Source organism: Tyto alba, unplaced genomic scaffold (assembly GCF_018691265.1).
Source record: "Tyto alba isolate M040663 unplaced genomic scaffold, T.alba_DEE_v4.0 Super-Scaffold_7, whole genome shotgun sequence".
Classification (NCBI taxonomy): Eukaryota; Metazoa; Chordata; class Aves; order Strigiformes; family Tytonidae; genus Tyto; species Tyto alba.
In genome coordinates, this window is record NW_024881328.1 from 19,981,799 (window position 1) to 20,002,570 (window position 20,772).

At 35.4% G+C, this 20,772-nt stretch overlaps 1 protein-coding gene across 4 annotated transcripts in view; it reads right to left on the reverse strand.

Moving 5' to 3' along the window:
- Nucleotides 1-20,772, reverse strand: part of KCNH7 (potassium voltage-gated channel subfamily H member 7) — a 237,449-nt gene that overhangs the window by 20,722 nt on the left and 195,955 nt on the right. For all 4 annotated transcript variants that reach the window (XM_033007898.2, XM_033007897.2, XM_033007899.2 and 1 more), the window contains 3 exons: nt 10,269-10,521; nt 7,084-7,289; nt 4,304-4,403 (listed from right to left, as the gene is read on the reverse strand). In XM_033007898.2, coding sequence (XP_032863789.2) covers nt 4,304-4,403; nt 7,084-7,289; nt 10,269-10,521 — 559 coding nt within the window. The remainder of the gene's footprint in view (nt 1-4,303; nt 4,404-7,083; nt 7,290-10,268; nt 10,522-20,772) is intronic.

The following is a 20,772-nucleotide window of genomic DNA, read 5'->3' on the forward strand; positions in this document are numbered from 1 at the left end:
GTTTAACACAGTTAAGTAAGAGCTTCAATTTTTTTTGTCCAGATTCATACCCTACTTTCTTGCTGAGGACACAGCACAGTGTTTGTCTGAATCATCTATTCTCAAAGTAAGCATTTAAATAAATAAGCTGGAGGAAGGGGACAAGAATGAAGGAAAGCAGGGGCACGGCATGTTTCCTCATTCTCTCGGTACTGCTTCACCTCATACTTTTAGGTAGGAGAATCAGTTCCTGAAAGTTTTCCTTGTCTTCTATACTGCCAGACATGGCCTCTGGATACTTGTGTAATAAAGATGTGCTAATATGGTTTGGCTTCTTAGCCAGGATAGTACCTACAAGCATTTCACACATAGGGTAGCTACAATAATCAAGATTCAATTATAAGTTTATTAGAACTCTGGCTTCTGTGCTTACTTTGAGAATAGATCAGCAGATACTTTTAGAAAAGTCTGGTCAAGAAGCATAACTCTTCAAATTAAAATTAAGTACTATATAAGTTTACCTAGTTAACAATATGCTAAAAATGAAACACTGCAAAATTAATTTTATATTCCACTTGATTGTTACAGTCTGTGTCAACAGGGGCAAGTGCATGCAATAACTGTGTAACAAGATTTCATAAGAACTTTGTTCTCTTGTCTTTTAAAAATCACATCCATGGAAATAAAAATTCCTTGTTATGAGTTCCCTGGGCCAGCTGACAAAAGTAAAAGATTAAGTATCTCTATCTACTTGAATCTCTGGTTACTAATTTAACAGTACAACTCCACTGGAGTTCTTATTATCCTCTCAGCTACAGTCTGTGGGATGATGTTCTTGTTTTTGATCACAGCTGAAAATCCAGAATAAGGATTTATCTCAGTGAGGTCATTACTACATTCCCAGTTAATATGTCCATGCTGGTTTATTTAGCCAGTATTTTAATTACCCTGGATATGATGGGAAGATTTAATATGACCTGTCAAAAGAACAAAGTGTGGCTATGATTTGGATATGTAACAAGTGTAGTTTTAGCCCCAAAACATTTTTCTCCTTGGAAAGAATTTCATACCTGATTGCTTCTAGGGCTTCAAGAAAACTACCTGTGAGTGCCCAGAACCGGTTCAGAATTTTTACTGCCTTCTTAACCAGGAAGGTTAAGATTTTAGAGCCAGCCAACCTTAACAAAAAGTTAAACAAGATGCTAGCAAAATTAATGATAACTGAACTCCAGAATAGTCTTTGCAAAGCCTCAAGTTTTCAACCTCTCAGTGAGTTCACTTACACTCTGTCACTTTTGCATTTTTCACCTGTATATTTGGGTTTCATATTGATGTAACTAACCCTAGCGATGCCCCACTCAGCATGAGATAATAGATCTGCACTCGGAACTAGCAGAGCGAAAGAAAATTCTTGCCCCTCTGTATTTCCCTTGAAATTAGCTAGCTCCCATAGAACTACTAGAGGAAAATGAGAAATGGGCAAGAAATGTTACTCTGCATTGCGGAAACAGACAACTGAATGTAGATGGAGCAGCTCGTTGTCCCTCAGTTTTCAACAGGAGACTAACTTGCCAACCCAGCTGAGAGCTTTGTTTGGAACTGCCAGGCAGAAATACTGCTTATTTTAAGCAGTCATGGAGAGGAGTTTCTTGGCTGACTGTCAAGCATCTATGGCAACTGGCTAAGGCTGCACCTGCACCTGTGCAAGGAATATCATCCATTATTCTGAAAGAGCTGCAATGAATTTCTTTTGGGCGAAAGCAAGAATAAACTCCTACGTAGTGAGTTTGTTAATTTTTACGGGGGACCTCTTGTGGTATTGCAGTCCTTTCTGGAATCAGAGAACAAGCTGGTCCCTTAAGTAGCCTTGTACCCTTTAAAATCACATTATGCCAGAGCCCAATGTACTAGCTAAAATCAGTTTCTGTTGATACAGGTAAGAACTGGTGGAAATATGTATAGGTTGAGTGAGAAGGTCTTGCGCGGAATTGAAAAAGTAGTGGTACTAACTGCAGATGCATAACAGAGATCTGTGTTGTTTTTGTTTAACCCCTGATAAAACTCATGCAGGAAGAGTTACCATAGCAACAAGGTCCAAATCAGGCTAGCATGAACTAAAGGCTGAGATAACGCAATCCCATTTTTAGCACTCCAAAAGGCAGAAAATCGCTGATGAACATACTAAAGATGGAAACAATACAATTTCAAACTGTGTAATGTGCTAGTAGGTGAATAGATGAAAGTAGACTGCCAGCCAGAAGACCATTTCATGAGCAACCCCTCCCACCCCAATAATTACAAATCAGTAAGAATTCAGTGAGATGTAAAATACAAAAATATAAAAGTGAGAATGTTTGGTGTCTCTATCCTGTTCAAAGTGTAGCTTTGAAATCAAAATATGATCGTTAAAAGTCATCATATAGTGCATTATTTTTTTATCTGTAAAAATACTATGACCAGAAATGCATTTGCCAGCTGTGTGTTCAGGAACTCTGTCTTTTCTACTCCTGTTCTTCTGAGGAACCCTGCAGGATCATCTCAAAATATTTACCATTATAGACTAGCTACGCTGGATCAAAATATGATGTCACTCCCTCCTATATTTAAAGTTTTGAAATCAACAGAATATTACTTTACAAGCTAGTAGTAACCTTTAGTACTCTAAAAACTCATACAGGGTGTAGTATGGGCCAAAGAAAAGTGACATTGAAGGTCTATGAATACGAGGTGTCTGCTAGAGCTATGGCAACATATAGAGAATCTGAACAGGGACCAGAATGGGCAGTAAGTCAGTGGGCCAAAAGTATACTCAGTTCTTGGCAAAGGACTCTTACTATTACATCTTCTTCTCAGATGGACTTTCAGTGTGTTGCACTTCTGTCTGAGACATTACCAGACACTATACAGTCACTACCAGGAGTAAGGAGCTTGTTGCCAGTCTTGCCTCTTTCCCAGTGGTGCAAGGCATTTTTTTTTTTTTTTTAAAAAGACAAAGCTGTGGGAAACTATATTATTTCAAAAGTAATGCAAATAAATGTCTCCAGGAGGATGTTCAGTGTAATCTATTGGGCAAGAACCATAAAAGCCTAGGGGTCTTCGTACCACATTGATACCTGAAAAGCCTATTTGTAATTCTACAGCAGGCACAACATGAAAGATCACTTCCATCTTGTCTAGGTGGCAGCATATGTTTTCTCATAAGAAATGTGAAGGTTATTCAGGCAAAGCGCCTCTGTCAACAGATTCTTTGTGAAGAGCAGATTGAATATTTCATGGGGACATTTTCCTGACAGATTTGTTGTCAGTCTTGGCTTCCTGCCCTAAAGACGCTTCTTTGATCGAACGACAATGTCATTGTTCTGAGTAGCCACACTCTGGATTAAACTCCTCCTTCGTTGAGCATTATACCTGCTATGTATGTTTAAAGTGTTCCCATTTATTATCATCTACTCTGCAACTCTATAAATTGGTATCATGCTGCATGTAGGATTGGGGTTTAACTGTGGAGTGTGAAAGAGGGGCATACCAGAAACAGTAATTTGACAGACAAATCATTGGGCCATAGAAGTGTAATGTTATTCAAGGAATTGTGCTTTCCCTACATAAAAATGAAAATCCCGAGAGTATCAGTTTAGCTGTCTTCATGCTGTTGCTGTCTGACCACAGCTACCATCTACAGTTCCTGGTATTTAGCAGTAGTGAATACTGGTGACATAGTTTAATATTTCACTGAATTTTCCTTCATTAGGATTACTCCCAAAAGCCTCTAAGGTGAACATAAGCAGAGAAAATGTTACCTGAACTCTTTCCAGGACAACCATTTACACATTACCATATGAATCAAAATCTGACTATGGTGAATCTACTGTGTCCTGAAAGCAAAATATTTTCATTCCAGGAAGAAAAACTACCTAGCATCAAGTTCAACAAAACACTTTGCTGAGGAAATAAACTCAACACTGCTAATAAATAATCCAATAGACTAGCTTCTCCAAACAGTTTAAAACATAGTGCCTCAGAAAATAGATATTGTTTAAGAGATAATATCCATATATATGTATATCTCAAAGGCAGTAAGGTAGCTTAGTGTTTGAACAGCTCTGTACTGATGGGTGTGAAGTCATGGAAGGGTGAAACTGTTATTCTCTAGTCATATATAACCATCTAGGGAACAATGGACACAGTGTTTTTGCTGCTCAGCTGGATTCTCAAGAGCTGCTACAGTAACAGCCAACATGGGACTCTAATATACCCAGCATTACCAAGTGAAATACCAATGAATAATGAAGCAGTGCTGTCTAATGTAAGAAATGAAGTTAATTACCTTTCTCTATTTCACTTTGAAAGGACAATTTCCGTCTTCGTAGTTTGCAGTTATCTCCATCCGTATCATTAGTAGTTTGTGATCTTATTACGAGGTCAGACTTGATTAATGAAATATGAAACATAATGACATATTAGTCCCATCTAAAGAGAGCAGGTTTTCAATAGGTGATTGACTGTTAATCATGTTCAAGCTTTAAGAAAGGTAATATTACATAAGTAAGTCTGCATCAAGCTCTCCATCCCCAGCTAATGGTACTGTTCAATGGTAACATTAAAAAGTTCATGCACATTGAGCAAAACCAACGTCACCACCTGATGGTGAAAGAAAAGTATCCCAATAATAAGTTTACATGGAAAGACATGTATTCATGTGTTATCAGCTTCCTGAACTTGCACAGATGTGGTTTAAGTAATCTTAAAGAAATTAATAAAAAAAAATTGAATAGCCTCTAACAGAGAATCGATATTATTGAAGTAAGCAATGTGGTAACTGATTGTAATTAGATTTATATTTAACTACATGGTAATGTTTATAAAGGTTATATTTTACAACAATAAATATAAGGCTGACAAACACCAGACACTTCACCCTTCATTATTTTATCTTTCTAGACCCTCCCTTCCTTTCCATCAGATTCCATTCATTCAGATACGTATTTTCATAGCAGAACACAAAGTTGTCTTTTTCTATCCATTTTATAGAACATGGATGTGCTTTTTTCTTTTGCCATAATAAATACAAGATACATTTAACTCTTCTTTCTACTTATTTAAAACTGAGAAATTTACAAATAAGCAAACATAATACCAGTTATGCTTTCTATGTACATACCCATGGCACTGGTTTCAGCCTACTTCCCTTCCCTGTGCTAGTGAGGTTTCCCATACCACTCAAGTAAGCAGATTTGCATGTGGGAGAAGGGCAGAGGGAAAGAAGTGGGAAGTGTTTACATCTTTCACTATTCCCTTCATTGTAAACCTGGTGGGTAAGGTGGTGGCCCACTGGTAGAATAACTGCAGGAAGAAAAAGGCACTTTTACAGAAATAGAAGGATGGAAGCAGAAGTTGAGGCAGAAGCACCTATTATTCAGATAACAAATCTGGATCTGAGCAATGTTTTGAAGATCAGAATATGCTCATCACTTCTTTTGGGGGGGATGATTTTCTGGATTGCAGTAGACAGTGGAAAACAAGTGGAATTGCTAGAGAAAACAGTGATTTTGTAAGGTCAGAGGCATGGGTGAGCCTGTCCTCCCTTCCTGACTCTGTGAAGTCTAATGATTTTTTCTTAGTGGCTGCTACAGCACTAAGAAATAACTGAAAATTTTATAAGGAACATGAGCAGCAAGGACTTTCTTTGTGTATTCTATACCACAACACAGAAGATGGAATTTCGTTTTGATTTTCTCAGATCTAAGGAAAAAATAATCATAAAACATTGATGACAATGTAATTTCAGGAAATAATTGCTCAGACTAAAATCATTAATGTGAATTTAACCTCAGGGCATTTTTCAGATATGTGGACCTTCAATTTTAGCTTAAATTTATTGGTAGACTATAAATTAATTGTATTGTATTTCACATGTAATTATTAATGATGACCTTTTCAACAAAAACAAAAGAATGACTCTTAAATTTAAAAATATAATTGTTTTTTTTTATTTTCAGAATGATTGTTTATTAAAAAAAAGGCTCAGCATAAAAAGAAGTGATATTTCTTGACAGAAGTTATATTTGTTTTAATTCTTTAAACAAAAGATCCACATGTGATTAGAGAAGATATCCTTATCTTTTACAGCCCCAAATTTAGTGTTCTTTGTCTCCTTGTTTCTCAGAAGGCTTCTGAGGCCAAATTAGGTTTGTTCCTTCTCACTAAAACCTCTGGTATTCCTTAAAAGTAGTCAGAAACCACAAAATAGCAGTATGTTAGAAATAATGAGATATAAACTAGTCATTCTGTGAGCAGTGTAGTTCATGTTTGGTGGCCAGGGCTGGTGCACCCTGTGACTCTCTAGGAAAACCTTTAGCTCCAGTAGCATGAGCTGGGCAATAGCCTTTCCCCTCTCCCCTTCTGGCCAAACCTCCCCTTTTTTTCCCCAATTCAGACTGACTCTGGAAGCCTGAAATACGGAAACACTGGTAGTTTTTCTACTTTTCTGAGGACACAGTCTGTGCAAAAGGGGGACACGTAGGACAGTCATTGTGGAAAAGAGATTAAGGAATCCTTGCAAACCTGAAGACTGAATGAAATCTGAAGTCCTGTGTAGTCTCCTAGGATGTGCACTCCTAGGGTGCACTCCAAGATAAGAGAATGAATAATTCATCTTTGGAAGGCAATTAAATATTTTTTATTGTTAGACACAGAATGAATCTGGATAATCTGATTTATCTTTATTTTATGGCTGTACAATGATATTTAGTGGCAAAAGTTCTCCTTGTGGTGACCCAGGCTATAGTCATCTGAAAAACCCCATATTTTCCATGGCTTTAACAAAAGATCCAAAATCGCCCTGGCTGAAACTTTAATACTGTTTAAATATAGAACCAAATCCTGTTAGATTAACATCATCTGAATAATTTCACTGACTTCTACTGAGTTTAACTGACTTCAGTAGGAGAAATCAGGTGAGAATATTTTTTTTTAAATAGAATTTGGCCTCAGGCTTTTAGCTTTTAATTTTTCTATCCTTGTTTTTTCAATTGCTATTTTCCAGTTTTGTTACTGTGGGGCAGATTCAGCCTAATATTAAAAAAAAATATAATTTATGGTCCGTACCTTTGCAGTTTCATCTCTCAGATTAAAAGTCAGCTCTAGATTGGTGAGGAAGAGATCAGAAAATTCGGGGTACATATCCAAAACTTCTAGTAGATCTTCTCGCTGGATCTTATGTAAGTCACAGTAAGTTAAAGCTCTCACATCTGCATTTGACTTTCCTGGTTTTGCATAAAGATGTACCATCTCTCCAAAAATATCATTTTTCCCTGCAGAAAGAAAATTAGATGGAGATTATTATTTTAAACATGAATAAGCCATTAAATTGCATGATGTCTTCCTTGATAATAATGGTGTAGAATACTTGATTTTACAAGTGAAATAATCAGATTATCATTGCACATATGTTGTTGTAAATAAAAAATATTAAGTATTAGAAGTAAAATTATTAAAATCAGTGAAATTACATAGGCATATAACTGAATTAAGTGAAAGGAAAATATAGTTTCATCGCAGATTTTCTTTGATTTTGTCAAAACAGCATGACTAGAGAAGTTCCCTTTGTCCTTTCCTGTAAAAACATTATTTACCGATTTAAAACATATTGTTATGATGACAAAGATGTAATTTCTGTTGTTCAGCAGAGTCCAGGACCTGTTTGGCCTAGAATCTCATTCTGTTAAGAATTACATGAAAAAACAGACCATACTTGAAACACATTTCACTAGAAAATGACTCAGCTTTTGTATTTTTCAGAGGGAATGCAAAACTTCCAAAATGCAGAAGCTGTTCCAAAGAATCTCTTTAAACATAGCCGCCTCTGTTTTGATACTATTACAATTCTGTCTATCAGTGTTGACACATTCATGTTTGCTAAACTTGTAATCTCTGTTTAGTTGCTCACTTTCCCTAAATCTGCATGTAACCTTCATCAATGCAGAGCAGCTGCAGCCATAGATAGAGCAGTGAAAATATGCTCTAAACTAAGGGTTGGAGGGCTTACTTGCAACATGGGGTCTGGGGTGAACTAGGAAAACACTTGTGGAAAAGAATTGTGGACATAGCAACTGAGAAACAGTAAACTGGTAAAAAAGAGTTCTGGGGTGATTTTGCCTCTCTGTGAAACATTTGTGGCTTTTATATTAAGTTAATGCAAGTAGATCTGGTTTCTCCATTTTCTAAAAAGGAAGCTGAGAACTGGGTGAGCAAGCAGCTCAAAGACGCAAAAAATTATTTAAGGGCTGATTCACAGTGAGGATATTAAGAAGCACAGTCTGTTTAGCTTATGAACAGGAAGATTAAGGGGTAACCCGATTTTATTGCATAAATCCTTATAGAGAGGAAAAATTAGTCCTAAATGCTTCTAGAATATAGTAAGGTATACGTAGCAAGAACCAACAGAAAAAAAATCAAGGCAAGATAATTTTATACTGGAAACAAAGGACATATTTTTAACAATAAAAATTATTAACTGTGGAAATAAACTGCCAAGAAAAGTGATCATTTTTTAATCTTGTTATGTCTTCGGATCAAAACCTGTTGCTTTTATTTCCTCAGAGTTCATTCAGGTTTCTGTGTGATTTCATTGCAGAGTAATTTTCATTTGTATCATCTTCTTTTTTAGCAGATTCTTCAAGGTACCACAGAATCATTGACTGGAGCCAGATGTCAGGCAGGCTTCTGCCTCATGGATCATGAAACAGATGTGGGCACACAGAGCAGTTCCTTTCAGCTGCAGTTGTGCACAGCTCTCTCTCTGTTTGGACCATCATTCCCTGGGAGAGCGGGGCTCCAAATGGTGGCCACTGGTGTGAGGAGCTGTAGGCTGGAAGAGATGGAGTGGCATTGCCCTGCAAAATACCTGGGTTTCTTCTGCAGTGTGAAAGCTCAGGGATCTGATGTGCATAACATGCAAAACTCAACCAGTCTGCATCTTTGGTCCAGGAAGAAATTAATGAGTTCATAAACTTGTCAGTTTTTCTTGATTGCTATGAAAATGTGCATGTTTCTGATGTAAGGGATGAAATCCTTGATGAACCACACTGTTCATAATCAGGGGAAGACACTCATACAGGTAAGTAAAAACCGCACAGTGTTATACTTGCATGCTCCCTACTTCACTTGTGCCTAAAGCTAGCCCAGCTGATGAGATGCAACAGCATGAGATGACAAATTATCTTGATAACACCATCTAAACCTAGGGAAGGATTGCTGTAGGCACACCTTTTTACTTCTGCTCATGTGTCCACCCTGCAAAATAGTAGCAGAATAATCAGTTGCAAGTGGATTAATAGCAACATACCGCTACCAGTCCACATTTTGCTTCAGCTACTTTTCCAGCTGTAAATTGCTACAGTGGATGATAAACAGAAAGGAGAATGTATAAATGATGTTACAGCTGGTGTAGGTTTCTGTACCACAAAATCCTTACTCATCTACTCAGTTATTCTTTGTGTTCTTATTACCAGGTATTAAATTGGAGAAACAGATCAGCAGTCTTGTTTAGGCAGGGTTTTAGTTATTTTACTTTAAAAATTGCTGCAGCTAATGAAGTCTTATTGGTTCCACATAAGAGCCATCACCAGCTGCAGGTGAGCTCCCAGCTGGGTTGAATATTGTTCTGAGCCATCTTAATTGAGAAAGAAAACAAGTAACACCCCATGCTATACAATCATGTGTTAATAAGAAATATAGGAGACACAGTGGTGTTACTACACTTAAGTATCAATCTAGATCAGATTAATCTGTTTTTCTCTTCCTTTTCTATATGTTCAGTGGGCAGAAGCAAACATTTCTGAAAAACTCTAGAAGACACTTTGAATGCATAAAGCAGATACATATTTTTTTCCACTTAGCATATAGGGGATCTATGTGTCTCAGTACTCTCATACACTGTTCAAGAAATGGGTATACTTGACTTTGGTTCTTGCAACATAATCAGAACTGAAGTAATTGGATATCTGCTTGCCTCAACTTGCAGTTTACCACTTACCTAGGGATAAATCTGACTCACTCCTGCTCTCATATTTTAGATATCCAAAGGCGTGGGCTCTTTGGTGCACATTAATTATTTCAGTAATGTAGACTTTGCTCCTTAATCTAATTATTTCTCTGCTTGATTTTAAATAACAGTGAGTAAAATATTTACTACTTTTTTTTTTTTTTTTTTTTTTTCCCCCAGGAACAATAATGGATATTTCTTTTCAATTCCCTGACTCTTTTAACATGTCTTGTAGTAATCTACTCACCAAGAATGGCTACAACAATGTCACTTTTAAGGATTTCAATGGAGCCTCTTGACACAAAGTAAAGGGCAGTGAGAACATCTCCACAGTGCACCAAAGTGTCTCCAGGAGGTGCATGTGTTGTCTTAAATTTCATAGCCAAAGCTCGAAGACAGCCTTTACTTGCCCCCCGGAAAGCTTTGCAATTCTGAAGCAAATTTTGGTTGAGGTGCAGACAAATGTCAGCTTGTAAGCATTCTGGAAACCCCTTCAGGACCTGGAAAGACAAGCATAAGGATTTCATGTGAATATTATGAAAGTTGCTTTACATAATTTTTATTTTTTCTTCCTGGACAGAAAGAAAGAAGTGACATATAAACAGATGTGGCCCTGAGAGCTGTCAGAGTATTACAATTCAAGGGCATAGAGTAATCTATATTGCATAGTTTATACGCTGTGAATACTAATGTACATACTAATGTATGTAGTGGTTACAAAATTAATTAATAATATTCTTTCACTGCAAAAGGTATCAAGGTATATGAATTAATATACTGCAGTAAAATAACAAATAAGACAGATAAAGGGATACTCTTGAATGAATTTCACCTATTTGGACTAATGTCTATTTCCTTCTTATCATAAAAAATATATTATAAAAATACTGCATTTAATATAACAGAGGTATTTTCTGAAATAATCATGACATTTATAAAATGAGACCTATCCGAACAAGATCAGATATTTTTCAGAGAGGGCATTTTAATGTGATTTTCATATTAAATATATGTTTTTTAAGTGTAGGACTTAGGTTTTTATCAGAAAAAGCAACATGTGCCAGTGAAACAATGTTGTTATGCAGATTTGCATAGGCAGATGATTAGTTCAGCAAACCACAGGGCTAGTTGCTATGGTCCTTGCTCATCTCTTACTCAGAACAATGGGAGTTCGCCTGAAGTAGAACCACAGGATTCCTCTTGGGTACCATGGTAACATGTTAATTTTGTTTAGAAGAAAAAAAGTGAGCTACTTACAGTGTGATCATTACGTGTGAGCTTTTCTAAATTGCCTATGATCATATTATCTCTGATTCTTCTAGAATCAATAAACCTTTCTGCTACTGACTTCTATGGGAGAACTGACCACTTTGTGACTCTGCCTGCTGTGTCAAGGAATGGGTCTGACACATTATTATGCACCACCCTTTCTTTCTATTAAATCCTGTTATCTGCTGTCAGTGATGTTAATGGGTCATATGCTTTCCCTGGGACTGGCTACATCTGTTGCATATTTTAAGGACAAAATATGAACCGATGCTATCAGTCTTATGAATATGAGAACAGGATATGTCTTTTTGTTATTAGAGCAGTCTTTTAATTCATTCCTGTTTATCCTCTGCAGTGTTTTTCTAGAAACACATAAATATTCCTGCACAGAAAAAAAATATATACAAAATGCATTCTTTTGTTGCTATATTAATTTCAGCACAATAAAGGTCTGTGCACTCATTCTTACTGCATAAAAATATTCACAACTTGTATCCCTTGCTAATGGAGAAGATGAACACATTTCTGATATGAGGCTTCTCTCCACACAAGCCAAGCTATGATTTACAAATGAAATAGTACCTTTAGCTGAGTTGAAATGTACCTATGGTTGCTAATGGAAATCAGTAATGTGAAATAACAGACAGAGTGTTTTAACACACGTACATACAAAAATTTTATGAGCTCTAGGGCATTACCACATGAAATTTATACTCAGAAAAAGCCAGCATTCAACAACAATAAGCAAAGGAAAATATGATAAATGAAAAGCTTTTGTGGTGCCACTCTGTTTTCAGTATCTATCACACCACTAGAAATAGATGAGTATGCAATTAGTCTTTTAATGTAATTATATTGAAATAAAGATACTGTGGGTAGTAGCAACTTATTCACTGAATGATATAGAGAAACTGATAACCAAATATGTCTGGTCAATGATACAGGTGGGGAAAAATTGCAGGTGTTTATTTTGAAATTACTCTCTAGTCATGTGAGTAAAAAAGATCTATTTTGAATTAATTCTTTTGCTATATGTTTATCTGAAAATAATTTAGAGGAGCTCAATTTTTTATAGGATGCAAAATATGAAATATCTTTTCAATTCAGAGGTACTTACATGAAAAGGTATTTGAATTATTAGAAAGTCAGGAGCACAGCCTTAGGATAAATTGTATTATTTTTTCACATCAGCTTCTGTTTATCTCATTTATCAAGTGATTGTACTTTACCATTAAGCAAAAACCATGCAGACCATGTGTGTTGGTTTATATTTCTGAAGATACTTTGGGTATTTCTTTAAAGAAACAATTATTTTGATAATTAATTTATACTTAACATGAAAATGTTCTAAAATCATTGAATATTAGTTAATAGTTATTTATATGCCAGTAACATCTGAAAGATACTAGGGTCTATACAAGCATCTGTGATTAAAAAGTCCCTGCCCCATGGAGCTTACACTCTAAAATAGTTGCTATACATTGTAGAGGAAGAATATTTACTCTAATACCACAGTTGTCAAATGTCTACAAGGAAGACAGGTGCTCAAAAAACATTGATTTACAATGGAGTTTTGGACATTACTCCACTAACACAAGTTTAAAAATGCAAGAAAGAAGCTGATTTGAAGATAAATTTGTTAAAACACTGATATATACTACATTACTAAAAGCTTACCATATTGTGCACATTGTATGTAGTGAGGTATTTAATCCAAGTCCAGTAGCTGATGTTATACAGAATTTGATGTTTTTCCAAACTAAGTTTTATGTTGTGCAGTACAGACATCTTTCCAAACCAAGCCTCCACATACATTCTTAATATGAAATTTTTAATTACTTTGAGAAAATATTTATATTCATCAATTTCTAGCTTGTGTTAATAAAGAAGTATCTGATTCTCACAGAAATCTTTGATTGTCTGTGTAGAGCAGGAACAATTGTATTGAAAGTTATGTTCTTATAATGTAGCAATCAACATCAATACATCATGTGAACACATACTGACAACTCTAAATGTTAGAAAATCATCCATGCAGGCTTCAAAATAATAAATTAACTTAAAAATAATAAAGCTCTAAATATTGCATTTCACTTCTGCTCATTTCTTGCGAGCATTTGAAGTCTTTAAACACATTTAAGTCACACTCCAATATGACAAGAAAAATTTAAAATACACTTTTATAAAGAGCTAAAAGCCAGCATTATGTTAAAATTATATGAATGCAAGACTAGGTAATGCAAAAATAAAATAATATTCAAAATGAAGTTTTTAAAATTATAAAGCTAAAATTGTTCTTTAAATCTAATTATTCTCAATGACAAATCCAAAATTAATAAAGCATTTGAATACAGGTTTGGGTTTCAATTGCTCCATTCTTTCCTGACATGTTTCTATTGTTACACTCAGTATCTCCTCAACAGTGATTCCACTGGATCCTGGTGAGAAAAATGTTGGATTCTTATGGTTAGGATCATGTTTAGAATCAAGCTCATGCAAAATTCAGGAGAGACAGATCTTCTAAAAAACACATGTGACAAGATATAAAATCAGTTTCAACCCTCCCCCCTCAAAAAAAACCCAAAACAAAACAAAAGGAAAAGCAGTTATGATGCTGTGACCATAGGCTCCAGTTGTCTCTCATTGATAGTTATCAAGTCCAACTTCAGTCGACTCTTTCTGTAATAAAACTTATTCCACATCAAATAATGTTGGTTTATCTACTTGGCATGCTTACAGAGGAGGAAAGTATAATTCAGAGAGAAGTAAAACATTTTATGTGGAATAAGTGATTGAAGTTTAATGAGGATAGTAGGGACATGATTCATATGGCCTTGAAGAATGTGGTCTTTTGTAAGTGGAGAGGGAGTCCAGCTTCATTAACTTTTCTTTTTCAAGATGACAACACAGTATCACTCATACATATATCAGACACCTTTGTGACAACAGAATTGGAGACATCTGTGTGCCCTAATCTTAGACAACTAGCAAATGTTTGGGGGCAGTAATAGCTTTGTTTTATTTGGATGAATGATAAATTCACAACAACTTTTAGATTTGCTATCTTCAGTTCCAGAGCAGGTATTGGCATCTGTCCCACAGAAAATATTTGGAAAGCATCCAAAGCCAAAGGAAATCTGGATATAAGCTACAGTAAGTGTCATTGAGCATGGAAATATCACATTCTATACCAACAGATTCACAGAATGGTTGAGGTTAGAAGGGACCTCTGGAGGTCATCTTGTCCAACCTCCCTGCTCAAGCCGGGCTACCTAGAACTGGTAGCCTAGGGCGATGTCCAGATGTCTTTTGAATACCTCCAAGCACTCTGCAAGGACGGAGACTCCACAGCCTCTCTGGGTAGCTTGTGCTAGTGCTCAGTCATCCTCACAGCAAAAAAATGTTTCTTGATGTTTGGATAGAACCTCCTGTTTCAGTTTGTGCCCATTACCTCTGGTCCTGTCACTGGGCACCACTGAAAAGAGCCTGGTTCCATCTTTTTTACATCCTCCCTTCAGATATTTGTTCACATTGATGAGATTCCCCATGAGCCTTCACTTCTCCAGGCTGAACAGTCCCAGCTTTCTCAGCCTTTCCTAGTATTAGACGTGCCCCAGTCCCTGCAGTCTGGCAGTCAAAGATACTCCTTTAATTCTGCATATAATTTTCTGTCATTTATTTTTTCTGTTGAAATATAGGGGGGGTTTAAACATTAAATGCCAGGCAGCATCTGAAGAGTGCAAGAGTGCTCTTGGGTATTTAGGGGCTGTTTGGGGTGTGCTGAAACTCATTTTAACTAAGGCTTTCTTGTCCTAGAATCAAACTTATTTACACATGGCAAGTATCCAGCATATAGAAGGAAAGGTAAAGGTAGACTCTCAAATTAATCTGACAATTTAAACTGGCATAAATTGAAAGAGGAATTCTGGTCCTTTCCCACATTATCTGTTTATTCCTGTTGTGTATTATCTCTCCTCATGAAATGGTTTGAGAAACTCATTCACGTAAAAACTAACCCAGCAAAAAAACTGAGCAGCAAAAGGTACAAAGAGGCAGGAATAAATATACTTTGTGTTGTAGATTACACATACTTAATCTCTATTTGGATCTCATCTGAATAATACAGATCTCAGGATATGCTGACATTGGCATCACTAAATGCTGAATAAAGTTCTTGAACAATTTGAAAAATAAATTTTGAACTAAATACAGGGAGGAAACCCCATGCCTTGGAGGGTTCACTCTACTAGGGATTTATATTAAAAATTAACATTTTGTCTGTCTTAGTTTTTTTCTGTAAGAATGCATAAAGTTAATTAATAGTAATTAATATATTTGTTGAAATAACCCATGCCTTTAACTTTTATCATTTTGCACATAATTTTAGCACTAATCTGAGACCCTTTAGCTTCACAGATTGCACTGCACAGATTTTGAATTAAGATCTCTGTTCCCCAGTAGCTCTTCTCTCTGGTGGAAAGAGTAGTATGGGAATTAGTTCTGTCATAAATATTTGACTCTCAGATTTTAGTAACATCTTCATCTACACTAAATGTTTCTGTAATACAACCTAGTTCTGTTTCTAGAAAGAATTCAGAATTTATTATTTCTGTGATAGTTAATTATAGAAATGAATTATTTCTATAAGCTGAAGGCCAAAACATTTCCAAGGGCTTTCACCATTTAGAAAAGAATGAGCAAGGTCACAGGTGGTGATAATTCTGTTCGAGCAACTATTGGGCTCTGCATAGAATAAGGATTATTTCTGATGATTCCTCCTCTTCATACAGGAAAATGTTGCATTCAGATTTATTTATTTATTTATTTATTTATTTAGGATATGAAGGAGGTCTTTACAGCAACTGAGAGGGAAGAGAAGCAGTATGTGATGGTGAGCTACTTTGCCTGTCAATGAGATTTGAAGTCTGTCAACCTTATCAAGAATTAGGATCTTTTACTTTCAGTCATTGCCACAACACAAATTTGTGTGACATTTTTATGTTGAGATTACTGGAGCTGCAGTAAATCATTCTTCATCTATAATCTTATTACAGCTTCTGAGTACATCTGAAACATGATCTCTTAGATATGATACATTTCTAGGTGAGGAGGACAGAAAATTATTTCAGTTTCTTAACTGTTGACTCCCTCATGAACTGAAAAGTTTAATGTCTGTAGAAGTTGGAAGCTGACCAGATCCATGTTTTTCCAAAAATATGATAGCTGGAAAATTGTTAATTGGTCGTGGTTTTGAGACATTAGACTGAAAAATAAAATGTGGTGAGAAATTGCTAAAGGATCACTTTGCAAATAGATTGACCTTGAAAATATTTTTTTTTCTATGAGGTCTTCTTTTCTGTAACTTGATTAAAGTAGGCATTCATGTTTTTTAAGTGGTCTTGTTATAGAAAATGAAAGAACAGCTTTACAGCTAATCATATCTGAGGTACTTTCTGATAGGTTTATATCTCTTATGATTTCCATTATGACATATAGACAAATAGCAGTACCACTTTCCACCATGATTACATTTTCCCTCTGTTTAACCAATTACTACTAGTTTTTGTTCCAAACACTTCTAATCTGAATTACCCTTCTGGTGGTATAGGGAACTTCCTGCTATTTCTGAAATTTTAATTTACTTTCCTAATTCTCTGGTTCAAAGATATTACTGGCAATAATTCTATTGGGAGACTTGTTTTCTTCCTATGAAATGATCACTGTGGGAGGAAAAGCAAGAATAACAGATGTAGCGTTGTCATCCAGTGACCAGTAGCAATTTTGCACAAAAAAAGCCTTACCAAAGCAATGGTGAACCTGCCCTTTATTTGATACAGTTTCACTGCTGGTTCTGAACCTTCAAGACAGGTGTGTGCTCTACTGTACTTGCATGATCACTATGTCCAAGGCAACTTAATGCAAGTGTAAAATTGACCATTTGCTTGGATGCTTGCAGGAAAAGGTTCCACAAATTTATGTATAAAAATTCTGACTTGCTCTCTCCTTTCATGGTACTGGGTAAAACCCAAAATAAAAAGGCATCTGTGCCACATACAGAATTTTAGCTAACGTGTACATTTGTCTAAACACTTCCCAAAACTTGTCCCACTTAGTTACTTATTTGAAGACCTTATAAATGTAAAATAAACAAATATAGCTATTCAGATGCACAGAAGATCCATGAAAAGAAGGGTGGGGTGGGGCTGAGGAGGTTGTAAAAAAATACATGCATAAATTAAAAAAGGATCTCAAACACTAAATATGTCATCTTTTTAGGTTAAGCATCACAGGCATGCTATTACCAGTGCTGGACTGATAACATTGGAATGAAAGGGGAAGAGAAGACAAAGAGAGTTTAGGGAAAAACTGAACAGGATAGTTTAAGAAATAGAAATAATATCTTTGAATATTTGGGATTGGTGACATCTTTCATGAAACAGTATACACTGTAATTAATTTTTTTGTAATTTAACTTTGCCAGTGTATACCACAGGGATATGATTTAAATAATGCTTATTCTATAGACTCAAGATTTTTATCCAGATTAAAATAAATCCCAAATCCTGTTTATCCAGTCCATGTATAATTATGTGCAACTGTTTTTATCAAAATAGATTATGCAATGAAACATAATCAGAGAGGTGTAGAAATGAAGCAGAGGGGAACAAATAAACAATGTTCTCAGCATATTTTACCTGTAAATCTTTAAAGCTAATTTTAAGTTTAGCCATTTCAAATGAGCATAAAGTATTATCTTCTGTTTTCAATATAAAGTGTAGGATTTTGTTTAGGAAATAAAGTTTGTTTGGTCTTAATGCAGTATTATTCCTGAGGTTAAAAGTTTTTTTTTTGTGTTTTTTTTTTGTTTGTTTGTTTTGTTTTTTTTTTTTTTTTTTTATTATTTCACTTTTCCTGAATTCTTAAGTATATTACTGATGATAATTAAAAACACCTTTTGAAACATATTCTCTAATATTATTTATATATATATGTGCATGTGTGTACGCATTGCATGTACATATATATATATAAAATATAAATTAATTCATGCATTTCATATTTCAAAAGAGAAAAAGGGCTGAATTTTTGAATTTTATTCAGTTTTGAGTTATGAAATGAGAAAGAAAGACATTGGATCAAAGTCTGCCTTCAGATATTTGCAGAAAACTCCCAGTAAATATTGACAGGATTCACACTCATTTGTCTGAGGACAGTATTAGCCCTTTGGTGTATAAATGCAAATATTTCATGCAAAATTAAGTTAATACCACATGCAAGTCCATCTCATATGCACATGGCTTATAGCCAAGAAAACTTCATTGGTACTTTTGCTAACATGCATATATGGTTTGAACTAAGCGCATTCACGCAAAGGAAAATGCAGAATGATCAGCATGGCAACTTTGTCAGAGTGACATTCCTACAGAGCAACTATCTAATGCAAACCAATATGCACATGACCTTTTTTGGGCAGAGAAGCGTGATTTGAGTTGTGGGGTAAAACAGCGATTAACAAATGTGGTTAGATTAGATTTTCTTAATATCTAATTTTTAGTAACCATTTTGCCCCACATCTGATTCTACTCGGATTATTTCCCTTTGCTATCTACCCCTTCATCATGCAAAAAGTTATAATTAAAATTAGAAAGCACTGAACAAGCTCTAAACCCGACAGATAACATGGATATTCTCCACACTTTATACTGGAATTAAATTTGACATAAATACCTCCTGCTCTTACCAGTGGGTGGTGTTATTCCATGTATTTAGGTATGAAGCAGACAGGAAAGAGATAAATCTTTCATAAGTACAATATAAATCACACAATTCTTATATTATCCTTGCACTAAGTGTCATATATTCAAACTCACTTTTTAAGAAAATTAAGCAACGGCCATAAAATTTGAGGGATAGAATTGTGAACAGAATAAGAAATAAAATATAACAAAACAAGATACTAAACTTGATTTTTTTCACATTTTATTTAAAACAAAGCCTTCATACTGCCTCACAATAATATTGCAGAATATGGGCTGTTTAATCCATTTAGATAGTATTTCACATTAATGACAAATCCAAGACTAATTCCAGTACACCAGTTCTTGCATTATGCAAAGTTTAACCTGAAAACATCCAGCTTTGACTACTATTTCTTGTGATATAGGTGCTCTTAGTACATCCATTAGTGGTAATGAATTAGTTAAGGCATACTTGATTTTATAATATCTTCAGAAATAATTCAGTGAGCTACTTTAGGCTTAGGCTGCACCCACCTGCAGTTTAAGGGCCTGATCCTGCAAAGTGCTGAGTACCCCACAATCCTATTGCCTTCAAAGGGAATTAGGATCATTCAGTGCCATGCAGGATGAAGCTACTGTTGCTGCCTTCTGCTGCAGTAATCCCCAACAGAGGTTGATACAAGTACCCCTGTCCTGCTGGGCATAATATCGCTCCGGAGGGGACACCAATGGAAGTGGAAGGTGAAGCCCAATAGATTTAATTTGCTGACTTACTTTTAAGATCTGCTTTACTTAATGGTAACCATAAAGTCAAGCTGTCAGTGATTCAGATTTATAAAAACTTTTAACCAAGACCATTGTTTCTGTTTACTGCACAAAAGTGTACAATTCTGACAGTCATTCACAAATGTATGCATAGATACCACATAGAAGCTGTTTGAATTTATGTCAAAATTTTTGAGGTTGATTTCTAGTTAAATTGTTACAAAAATGTACAGATTTTCTTGTTCTTGCAGAGTTTATGGAGATCTCTGCAATGTCTCTAGTCTATAACCCAGAATAGCTCTGGAAAGCATCCCTCTAGGGACACAGATTCATAGATTCTTAAGATGCACAATACTCTCAGTGTCTTTAAACCTATGGCAACTTTTCAGAAAAAAATGTTGCTGTCTCCAGAAAATAGTGCTTGCTTTTGCTCATTAGCAGATTGTTATTTCTTTTTAGCTGGCCACATAATTTATTTTTATATAAGGAGCATTTACAGTTTTTTCATCAACAACAGAAAATATGAGTGTTGTACCTTGCCATTTACTAGAAATGAGATTATGTGGATTGCTAAATGGTTCATAGTACTGTGTTGGTTTTCAGTGCAGAATTATGCGGTTGTGAATGTAAGTGAACTACTGATCAGACTATCATATAATTAGAATATTTCACTCTGAAAAGAGCAGCTAATTCACCTGCCTGCTCCTCTCCCACCTACCCCTCAAAATTTCTGTTCTAGATTGCACAATAGGATTCTGAAAAATAATTGATCTCCACAGGTTTTATTGAAGAGTAACTCTGTAGATAGAAACAAAGGTACTCTTGTTTGATACTGGAAGTGGAAAGAACAAACAAATTCTGGAACAGGTATGTCTGAGAACCTATAATAATAAACCTAAATAAGAAACCTATGATTTTTTTTTTTCTTGTCTGAGGCTTTTAATTGTCAACTGCAATAATGCATTATAATAACAATTG